Raw genomic sequence first — 12,172 nt, 5'->3', positions numbered from 1 at the left:
GTTGAGAGTCTTCATGTTCTTGTCTGGTGGGAGGAAGGTAAGGCTGCGAGTGAAAAAAAAAACTAGGGTTAGTCAATTAGGTTTAGAACCTAGAACCTAGAATTAAGTTTATATAATGATATTTTGGTTGTTAATTTTAGGATTTGATCGTAGTATGCTGCGAGTTAGGTTTTTTACATAATCGTAATTTAATCAATTTAATATTATATATGTAATATTCTCATATTAATAAAAAAATGAAATGATGAATTACCTGTATTGGCTCGCCATTTGACCCCGTCCATAAATAATTTATTAGCGATCTAGTATTGAGTATCTTTTGAAATTGTCTAACATGTAAATCATCAAAAGTTTGTATTCTAGGAATTACTTCGTGTTGTACATGAGACCATTTTTGTTCCTTAACTATTAATCTTTAAAAAAAGCCTATGAAGTATGTGGAATTGATTAGAAAAATATAAAAAAACAATAAATGAAGATGTTATATCAAAGTACAATGTAAATCAATAACTTTAATTATGAATTTGACAATCCATAAAACATATTGACAGAATCATGGATCCTAAGTCCTAACATCCTAATATAGAAAAGAAGAAAAAACGATATTAGAGAGGACAAAATAAAAACAGGAAAAGTAAAAATGACATAATAAGTAGCACATAAATCACCTTTTCATTGGCATTTAACATTGTCGTAGAAGAACTGGTTTGCTTATGAGAAGTATTTATAATGGTTTAAGAAAATGGTAGAGATTTTTCTATGAGTGTTTCTAAAAATCTTGGTTAGAAAATTGGAAATATCTTAAAGAAATTATCATTCCCGATATGTTTTGTAGGATTTAGAAAATTATTTTGGAATATGCTAACAGATATGAGTGTAAGTGTCGTAATTAACTACATACCTTTATTATCAAGAAATTTCAATTGCTTATCAATTTAGTAATCTATCTTACCATTTTAAAATTCCATACCCAATAATATATAGATTTAAAACTTGTAATTAAAAAAGGAAAATAAAAAATTAATTTTGTTAAGATATTTTAGGAAAGCATTTATTTCCATACCCGATTTTTTTGCTTATTTCAATTTTTTTTAATGTCTTGATGACAATGGCATGAGATGTAAATATATTCCAACTCCAAGCCTTCTTTACCAAAACTGCTGCAAAAATGTTAATATATATATATCAAATTCGTTTTGTTTTAGTTTTTTATTATTTGAGTTCATTGTTTGTTTGTAGAAGTGGTATATTTTAATTTGCATATTTTTACGTTAAATATCATTGGTTAGAACATCTCAACGATATATAGGTGATGTTTTTTTAGAAGTGATCGATCGAGAGCAAAGTACCGAGCAAACAATTCAAATTTCAAAATTTTCAATATTCAATTTACCAGTGTCAAATTACACATCTAACCTTGGTTATCTTTTTTTCAATAAAACAATAGAGACAATCATTTATAAGAAGATTAAGTTACTTAAATATAAGTATATATTTAACAATTTCAGTTTATAAAAGAACGAAAGAATCTTAAAATAAATTAAATTTTAGCATAACATTTAACGATTTTACATCAATAATATTTATCAATAAAAAAACATCATTTCATATATTTAGAAAGAAAATATTTAGTAATATGATTTAGGGACCATTATAAAGTTTAAGTTGATGACGACAACGTGTTGAAGCTTCACAACCACGATGATAATGGTTAACCGGAATTTTGATACATTCAGCAGGGTTTTTATAGCCGCATGCAGGAATTCTGTCTTTTGCTATAGTTCCATATCCCAAATGTTTTCTTTTCATTCCTTCGCCGCATTCGCTGAACACTGATAACATAATCATTATCAAAACAATGATGAAAGATGTAAGATTCTTTTTGTGTGCAGCCATTGTTTCTTGAAAAGAAAAAAAAAATTTTAAAAATCTTCTTTGTCTTTTTTGTTGTTGTTGTGTTATATATTTATTGATTTATAGCAAGAGAGATGATTCTAAATAAAGACAGACCGTGCATAATGCATGAACAGAAAATTGTTATTGGCTATTTATATGTTATGTACAGTTTTCAGTTGTCTTTCATTAGCAGAATTCTTAAAATTGTAAAGAATTCAAAGGCATGACAACAAATTAACCGTTTACTAAATTAGGAGTCTCCACATCTAATTAAATTTTACATTAATATTATTTTTTGTATCAAATATAAATTTTTTTTAAAAAGTTTACTAAACCAATACTATAACATAGTAATTTGTTTTAATATCACTAAGTTTTGAAGCCATGCTACGTGTGGGTTTATTTGATATATTTTGATGAATATATATGATTGATGACAGTTATGAAATATTATCTTATAGAAAACTTTAAATTTCTATTTAGGCCAAACTTTTATTTCAGATACACAAAAAATTTTAAAAAATATAAAAATCAGTTGTGCTTAAAAATCAAATATGATAAAAAGAATCATGGATTTAACTGGACGTCTAGGCGAGGCGGATCAGACATTCAAACGGTGACCTTGCATATACTAAGCCATTTCTTTGACCACCATACAAACGAAACATTTTTTGAATCATGAATTAGTCTTGTTTTCTCATATTCAATTGACCGACACCATCTATGTTTTCGTATTTTTTTTCACTGTTTTCTTATACTTCATATTCTTTCTCGTCATTTTTATTGTCAAATTTTCATGATAATTGTCATTATTACTTTTACCGTCCGGTTCTTTGTTATACTCTTCTGCTTCCTCTACCTTGTCAGCTTTCTCACATTCTTCTACTTAATAATTATTTTTTTAGACAACCAAATACCTTGTTAACCCATCAAACTCCAAAACAAAAATTATTGCCTATTTTCTCATAAAATTTCATGGATCAGCATAGTCACCACATGCACTCAATTATTGATATTTTCACATGTATACTTAATCGGTTTTAGATCCACATTACTCGGTTTTAGATCCACATTTATTGAAACTTCTTAAACCAAAATCTTTAATAATACAAAATTGCAAATTACTTGCAGAGAAAGTAATATGAACACATATATAGCTAATAAAAAAATGTGTTCGTCGTTGATCTTTTTTCTTTAAACTTCAAAAATTAACGTCAATCCTTCTTCTTTAGACCCAAAAAAAAACTTACTGAAATAATATAAAATAACCTATAAAGTCATAAACAAAAACATGTTTTATAGCTCATAAGAGATGTGAAGCAGATAGAGAGATAAATAAGATATTTTCAACATATTGAAAAATCAAATATACAATATTTAATAATACTTAAATTTGTAACTTTTAATAGAGTTTACGTATTTATAGTTTAAAACTTAGATGTAGTTTAAATATTTATAACATTTAAAACTTTATACAGCAAGAAAACATGAAAATTCTGCAACACACGTAAAAATAATATTATAATATTTGATATCTTCTCTCATATAGTTTTTAAAATCTTAATATAGAAAATTCTGTAAATTTAAAAAATGTTAATCAGTGACATGTTGAATCCTGATAGGTTGTTTAAAATCCTATGTGGATGTTGTATGGAGCTTATAGCTCTAACTTTTATTAGTATAGATAATTATAATATTTTAAACTTTTAAATTTTAAAAATTTGGACGCCTGATAAATCAAGTTTACTGCTAATTCGTAGTTGGAAGCATATTAGTTTTATTTGTAATAGTTCTCAGTCATTGTCTAAAAATTTTCTAGCCAATGTGGGAAGTTGTACATACACTTATTTGTAAGTATTTTAATATAGAAATTTAACATAATTTCAATAATGTTAAATATTGAGATGTCTGATCGTAATTGGTTATTTAAAAAATCTGAAATACAAAATTCTGAAATTTATGTTAATTAATGACATGTCTAATCCCTATTGGTTGTTTTAAAAAAATCTTATTAATATAAAAATTTCTCGAGATTTAAAAATGTAAATCAGTGACATGTCTAATTTTTATTGGTGGTTTAAAATCCTAGGTGAACAGCTTTAGGATCTTATAGCTTCTACTTTTATTAGTATTGATTAGATCTTTAAAAAAAAACCTTTGTAAACTTCCAAATGTAAAACAAAAGTTTTATTTTTAACAGTTTTAAGAATATTAAAAGGCAATTATAAGAAAATTATAAAATTTAAACAGCTTTAAAATTTAGAAAATATCATTATAAGGAAATAATATATATATATATCATAAAATTCAAAATTATAATATTGTTCACTTATTTTAATTTTAAGTTGCTAATTTTAGAAGAAAAAGGATTTACTTTTTATATAAGATAAAAAAATGATTGTAAAAATTTATAATTAATTACTGTTTCTAAAAAAATGTAAATACTCACCTTTACGTAAAGAACAATATTTTTGAAGTAAAAAAAAAATAGATCATCTCATATTTTTTCACCAATCAAATATTTTTTTTCAAAAAGACTGTTATTGTAATATATAAGATAAGAGTATGTAAGATTAACTTATGCGTTTTTGTAAATATTAAAATGTTAAAGTGAAGAGACATATAATATGTAATTTAATGTGTTCATAAAGATAATTTTTTAGTAGTAGAAAAGATTAAAGAGTATATTTTAATGTACAAATACACTTTTAGTGGTAATGTAGATAGTAGATTTGTAAATGGATATACATTAGTGTAGCAAAAACAAATAGCAGCTGCTAACGACCACCGAGAAGGGCGGATCTGACTAATAAAAGCCATTGCCATTTCACGATCTTTTTAACAACTATTTTCTATAACTAAAAGTTTATCTCTTCGCTTTTATACATTGTTTTTACTTACGAAAATAATTAAATATATATTCTTTGTTAAACTTAAATTTATTTTAAGAAACTATGAATTCATCTACAACTATTTTTTTTAACTAAAAGTGTATTTTTTTACTATTTTTTTTCAACCAAGCAATAAATTAAAATAAAATTCCTTGGTTAGTTGCCCAAGCCAGAGGGAAGGGGTTTATAAAAAAAATATCAGAGATAAGAGAACGTAAAGCATGTGCACGACAATCCGCCTTCGTATTTGACGCACGCAGGATCCAAGAGATGGAGAATTGTAGGAAGGACTCCAGCGAGTTAATCTCATCGAGCAGGTTGGAGAACGACGACCAATCTTCAGGGGACTGCACCATAGTGTGTAACTCAACACAATCAGTCTCAAAATATTGATAAGTGATCCCTGCAGCACGTATCCGCTCCATGGCCCACAACAACGCTTCTAACTCCGAATGCAGGGGGAGGGGCTCCGTCTTAGAAACGAGGTGAAGAAACCTGGACATCCGAAGACAGAGATGAAGCTTACATGACCGCCGTAAAAGAGAGTGCCTCTTCTCAGGCTAACTTATCGCCCAAAGCCTGAGCAATTATATCATTTGTTCGATCTCTAAACCTTGAAAACTTTTTATTTATGGTCTTACAGATTGTCCATAAAATCCATGGTAATTGAAGAAGTTGATCAGGATCACCATGTTGAGAGGAACCCCTCTAGAAAACAAATTCTAAATTCGAGTACATCGACTCATATGGAAAACTCTCTGACGAGACTGGAGTCGAAGATAAATCACAAACTTTACACGAGCGAGGGCATTCAAAGAAAATGTGATTAATTTTCTCAACCGCAGAATAGCACATTTTATACCAAATGTCACATTGGACACCTCGGTATATCTATTTACTTTTATAGATAGTTTTTACTAACTAAAATATTTACTTTATATTCTTTCTTAAATTTTATTTATTTTAAAAAACACTGATTCCATTATACACCTATATTCCATTATATAAGAGTTTTTAGCTAAAAACACAGATTAAAAAATCAATAAATAATTTATTGTTTAACAAATTTCAACCAATAGAAAAAAAATATTGCATAGTGGAAATAGTCAAAAAAAATCTTGAATTAATTTATGCATAGAAACTTAGGAAAGTTTAATAAACTAGAACAAAGAAAAAAACCTAAGAAAATCTTACATGTTGGGAGATAGAGTAATAGAAATAAATTTTAAAATATTTTAGAATTTATAAAATCCAAAAATGAAAATTTGAAATAGGATAGTATGAACTTTTTTGAAGTATAGTATGGAATAATGAGAATTTAAGTACAAATATTACAACAATCTTTAACATCTTCTATATGTATAACCTATAGTATAAAAACATTACAAAATTGGACCGCCCAAAAACAAAGAATATATCAACCAAGACAATTCACATTCTCAGGCCAGGCTCTATCCTACAGAGTAAGTTCCCCTAACACAATACAACTTTCTGTTCGGTAAAGTCATCTTGTGATCTTCGAATTGACATTCTCCAGAGATCTCAATATGTATCTTAATCTCATCTTTTTCTTCTTCATCTTCTTCTTGTTCGTTTTCGGCCTTAACTACTATAGAATGTCCAGTAGAATGTGACCTCCAAAACCGCAGATTCGATGCTTTCATTCGTCTTTCATAGCTTTCGATTTCGTCTGTATGCTCTAAACTAGCGATATCAATACTAGTTGGATGCTCCTCGTGAACGATGATTGTGACTGTGTCGTGGGACAAAGGCTCGTCGCGGATTTCAGATGTAACTAGATCGAGTTCAGGAACATCTAACGGCTTTTCTAGCGATGTCCGGTCTTCAACATCGAGCTCACGCCGACATACCGGACAAGTCCTGTGTCCTTCAAACCAAAGATCAATGCAAATTGTTTGAAAGGAGTGATTACAAGTAGAAATGAGCCTGATGGTGTCATCATCCCTAAACTCTGCTAGACAAATGGAACATTGATCTGTCCCATGATTTTTCACCGAATAAGGATACTCAGGGAAGGATTCAATGATCTTGGAGTCGAGACCGATGTTTTCAGGTTGATTAGACGGTTGGATTAGGTTACTAGGACGGTTTCGGTTACGATGGTTGTTCCAAACGTTCATGAGTTTCCTAAAACAACATCCACAGAAGAAGAAGGAGAAGAAACCGGAGAAAATGATGAAGAGAAGACTACCGGTCAAAACTATGGTGACAGGGGAGGAAACGAGGGTGTGGACTGCTTTGGAATTCTCTGTGCTCGTCGTGGATAAAGACATTTTGAGACCGTGTAGTGAAACGGTCGGATCAGAAATATTGTGACTGGTTTCATAGGTTGTTTGTTGAAAAAGAAAGGGTTTATTCTGACGTTGCCGTGTGGGAAGGGTAATGTCAGTGGGGTGGAGACAAATGAGGAGAAAGGTAAGGTCCTATAATTTTGACTTTTGAGCGAGTCTTTTGTGAGAAAAGCTTGGTGATTTTTTTTTCCTTTACGGCCGGTTAAAAAAGTTATTTACTTTTACATTCTAGTTTTAAGGTCTTCAGGTCTAAGTTGTAATCCTACTATATTAATTGAGAAATACAAATATAAAACTAAAAAATTACATTCAATTGCCATTAATTAATAATTAAGCTTAATTAACTAATTTAAATAAATATAATTAATTAAAAATAAAAAACACTCACAAATCAAATCTAAAAAAATCTAAAAAAATATTTTCTCTCTCTAATAAATTATGGACGAAATTACTAATTATTTTTTTTTTAATATATAAACCAATCAGAATTTTAAAAACTAAGACTTTATTTTTAATAATTAAATTCGAAGATTTTGTTAACTTTTCAAATTATGATTCTCCTATCATCTTTATTTTATTTTATTTACAAATTTTTTGGAATTTTTTTATAATACTTATAATTTAAAATGCATATTTTTCTGCATATGTTGTGATTTGAATTTTTTTAAAACGAAGATATATTACTCATTATATGAAAATTGTGTGTTTTAATTTCCACATTGGCAGGTTGGTAAAACTTAATTTATATAAATGATAAATTAATAATTTTTATTTGCTCATAATTATAATATTAAAATTACTATTTTATATTTCACAAAATAATGATGTAAATACAACAAACAAACAATATAAAACTATAATAATACGTCAAAAATAAAATACTATAATATTCTAAAATAATTATTATTCAAATAGACTAATAGATTTACATAACAATTTAAAATAAATATTATCTCAAACAAAATAACTTTTTTAAAAAAAATAAAACAATAATTTTTATTATTATATTATAATTTTTTAAAAAAATGTTGACTCATGCTTTAAGCACAATGATATTAAAAAAAGGTCAATACACAAACTAGTAAATCCCTCTAAAATTTTTGGTATTGGTAGACATAAGAAAGATACAAAGAAAGAAAGATGATATTTCAACTTCTTAAAAGTCATAATCTACAATACAATAACCACAACAAGAGATACAAGGATTACACAGATACACAAACTCTACAAACTGTACCATCATCACCAGAAAACTAAAAGGTAAAAAACTTTTTTTTTTTAAAAAGGAGATTGTAATTTTCTTACCAGTTATCTAACCGATATGTAAAAACAAAAGGCGATAACTTTATTCAATATCGTCGATCCAATCACCGTATATCCGACTGATTTTCGCCGGTCCTTTCCACTTCTGATGAGTTCTGATCCCAGGCTTTTGTGTAACCGCACTAGTTGCTCGTTGCAATGCGACTCCACTGTGGTAACTGGCATCTACATTATGAGGAACTCCTGGAGATAGAAGTGTCGTTGTGTCTGAATGTCCTTTTGGGGTTTGTCCTGTTTGCTTTGTGTCCGGATTGGGTGATACTCCGTCTTTGCCTTCTCCTTCTACGAGTCCTCCACCAAATCTATGTAACTCTGCAAACCATAAAGACTCAAACTTTAAACCTACACGACTACGGAACTATCTAAGCTCATAATAAAGTTGAACAATTCTAAGAATTTGTTTCCCATAAGAAACTATCAAAGATTCAACATAAAGTTTCCGTTTTTACAAATGTAAGATGGATTAGCTATCAAACTTTCAAGATTTCAAGCAACCAATAGCTCAGCCCTGAGCCTAAGAATTCAAAAACTCGTCTGCTTCATTACAATATAACGAAAATGAAGAAAAATATATTTTCAATAGTGTCCTGCAGCAAGCTAAACTAATACAAGCACTCAATCCATTAATTAGGCTCCTTTATAACCTATAGTACCATTTTCACTAGTCCATCCACAAAGCAACATTGATTAAAACTTCCACTACTCTTTATCTTAACACAAAAAGCTAACAGCCTAAATAGCAACCACAGACCAACAAAACCCAAAGAAAGCAGTGTTATAAAATACAGAACCTGACAGGGTCAGCGAATAAGCAAGTCACTGGGGATTAACTATTTCACTCGGCTTGTCCAGTATTTTATTCGTTTAGCCCACTCATCAAGCAACATTGGTTTAATGTTTAAACTAACACACGATAAGTCACTACAAAATTGGCAAACCACTAGAGAGACCCATGAGCTCAGTCAACTCCTTATCTTCAGGCCTAACCATTGCATTCATAAAGGCCAAACCAAATCTTACAAAAGGCGGAATCTTTTACCTGCAGCTCCATGAGCAAAATGACACTTAGCACCAAAGGGACAATACCCAGTAATCTCCCATTTGTTGCAAATCCTTGTCTTCCAATTAGAAGGCTTCACAATATGAATCCCACTTCCACTTCCACTTCCACCAGCACCACCACCAAGCACTACTACATTGCTATTTCCAGCACCACCAGCACCACTAGCAGAACCACCACCACCGCCACTTCCCCCACCACTTCCATAACCGCCAGGTCCTAAACTAATCGCAACGCTTTCTCTGTTCCTCGAAGCCTCATCGTGCAGAAACGTACAACTCTCTCCATAAGGACACCCTTCTTCAGTATAAAACTTCTTACAATGTCTTCCTTTAAAAGATCTCCCACTCTCAGCCGTCGATGACACCAAAGACGGGATCTGAAACTCCTCCCTCGGCAACTCAGGCACAGCAACGGTAGGAGTTCCCATACCACCAGATCTCTCCTCCTCATGAGCCGCCACAATCTCCTGCCAATTCGGCGGTGGTCTACGAAGCTCCTCCACCGTATGAGCAAAGTTACAATTCGTCACGTACGGACAAGTCCCAGCGCGAAACTTGCAACAAAGCTTCGTCTTGAAGAACATTTTCCCAATCGCTTTGGTACGATTGCTCGCGGCGGAAGTAGTAGCGGTAGTAGTAGTGGCTGACGAAGACGACGGAGAGCCTCGAGTCTTTTTGTTCGGAGGACCATTGTTATCGCCGGAGATGTTATCGGGATTCACCGCCCAAACTCGATTGTAATCATCTTCCGTCGCCCAAACGGCACTATCGCCGAGATTGGGAAACCAATTATCCGGCGGAGGATTGTTCGTGGGTATCACGTGAACTACATCGCCGCCGGAATCTCGCCGATGATGATGACTCATCGCGTGTGTGTCTAAACCCTAATTTTTTGTGAAAGTTTACAAATTTCACCAAGAATCACGGAAAAGCTGAGAAATTTCGTGGATTCCAGAGATGGGTAATCTTGAAAACAATCAAATTCATCGATTAACGACAAAATTTGACAAACCCAAGAAAGAAAAAAAAAATTAAAAAAACGATAAACTGGAAATATGTATATGAACAGATAATAAACACAGATGATGAAGATGATGAAGAAGACGTATAAGATTAGTACTTAAGGTCACTCAAAAATCGTCGTTGAGATTGAAAGATTTGAAGAAGATATTTTGAAAGATCATGGTCGGGGTAAAACAGTTGTTTAAACAAGGAAAAAAATACGAAACGTGTGGACAGTGGATAAGATCTTTATTTGGACAATACTACTAGTTTAATTTTGAAACTCTGGAGCAGCAGATAAGTAACTAAATTTGGTAATAAAGTGATGAAAATTGAAAGACACTGTAATAAAAGAAGATATGGTTTTATAGAATTAAGAGGAATTGAAATCTGACAAAACAAAAAAAAAAAAAAATCCTTTCTTACAGTGTATTAAATGATGACACAGCTATGAAATGAGTGTTGCTCATTCAATGAAATTTATGGATATACTAGTATGACTTATTTATCTTTTTATAAAATCGTTGAGCTCCAAACATTTATTCCATGTATACAATACGCAGTTCCATTACCATTTGTAACTTGTAAGTTTCACTTAAAGCTAAATTAGTTTAACAAAAAAAAGAAATAGAAAAACTAATTTATTTGCTAAGTTTATAATTAGATTAATAATTTCAAATTATATATTTCGAGTAGCCGATTCTTTTAAACATTCAACGACTATTATAATTGACTGCATAGTCTGCATATTGAAATCTAGGATGGTTTGTGAATTTACTGGAAAAAAAAAAAAACTATTTAGAAGCGCTTTATTAAACAAAAAATATATATATTGAAGATAAAATAGGTGAGCGAATTTATTTAAAAAAGTTAAAGTTGTAGAGTAGGTGCCTGGCTCTTGTAGCTTGCTGGTCTACGATGGTACATTTACGTGCAACGTGTGATGAGTTCGAAGCTCGAGCTGGGCACGAGAATGAGAGAGAGCAAGAGCAGCAGCAGAGAGAGCATTGTGTTGTGTATAAAAACATTTGAGGTATTTCTAAATATCTTTTTGTATTATAGATTTTGTCGGCAAAGAGCCAAAGACTAATTAAATTTGAGATTGTGTTCTATTTTTGTGAATTTTTTTTTTTTTTTTTACAATTTGTTAAATTTTCCATGGAAAAACTTGAACATTGGTATATATTATGAATTGGTTGGTAAATTACAATATTGTTTAGTAGCTATCATATTTAACGTAATTGTTATGATTTTTTTTTTTTGTCTAAAACGTTGAAATCTACTGGGATTATTTAGCATACAACCTAATAAACAAATTTTGGAACATTTCTAATGTTTATAATTTTTAATGTTTTCAATTCAGTTAGAAGATGATCAAGGGTCTGCGCGTCCGAGACATGTTAGGTCATTTTGGTTATTCACACTTAAAAAATAGTTGATTTTATTGGTTGTAGTGGCGGTTTAACCCTTTTTATAATAATAAATTTTTAGTTTTTATTTTATTTAAGTCTAATAGATTTGGATATTAAGGTAATTGTTAAAAGAAAAAAAGTGTATGATTTTTGTGTACCAAGACCCGGTTCTTAGTAAGCGAGAACAAGTATGAGAACAGTTAATGAGGTATGGGTTGTCTCGAGATTCCCCATGGTTTTTATTGATGATTTTAATTGAATTAAAAGGAAATCA

At 30.5% G+C, this 12,172-nt stretch overlaps 1 protein-coding gene and 1 pseudogene across 2 annotated transcripts; both read right to left on the bottom strand.

Annotated features, from left to right (window-relative positions):
* Positions 1-6,124: 6,124 nt before the first annotated feature.
* On the bottom strand, positions 6,125-7,160 carry LOC104759618 (RING-H2 finger protein ATL81 pseudogene; annotated as a pseudogene). Its single transcript, XR_015585735.1, has one exon. The product of XR_015585735.1 is annotated as an RING-H2 finger protein ATL81 pseudogene (transcript).
* Positions 7,161-8,222: 1,062 nt separating this feature from the next.
* Positions 8,223-10,968, bottom strand: LOC104757605 (zinc finger CCCH domain-containing protein 12). The gene is made up of 2 exons (XM_010480357.3): positions 9,462-10,968; positions 8,223-8,734 (listed from the first exon to the last, which is right to left on the bottom strand). The coding sequence occupies exons 1-2, from the start codon at positions 10,348-10,350 to the stop codon at positions 8,445-8,447; spliced, it is 1,179 nt and encodes a 392-aa protein (XP_010478659.2). The 5' UTR covers positions 10,351-10,968; the 3' UTR covers positions 8,223-8,444.
* Between the last annotated feature and the right edge of the window lie 1,204 nt (positions 10,969-12,172).

Source organism: Camelina sativa, chromosome 17 (genome assembly GCF_030686135.1).
Source record: "Camelina sativa cultivar CO46 ecotype springtype chromosome 17, ASM3068613v1".
Taxonomy (NCBI): domain Eukaryota; kingdom Viridiplantae; phylum Streptophyta; class Magnoliopsida; order Brassicales; family Brassicaceae; genus Camelina; species Camelina sativa.
The sequence above is the reverse complement of the archived record's forward strand: the minus strand, read 5'-3'. Positions and strand labels throughout refer to the sequence as shown.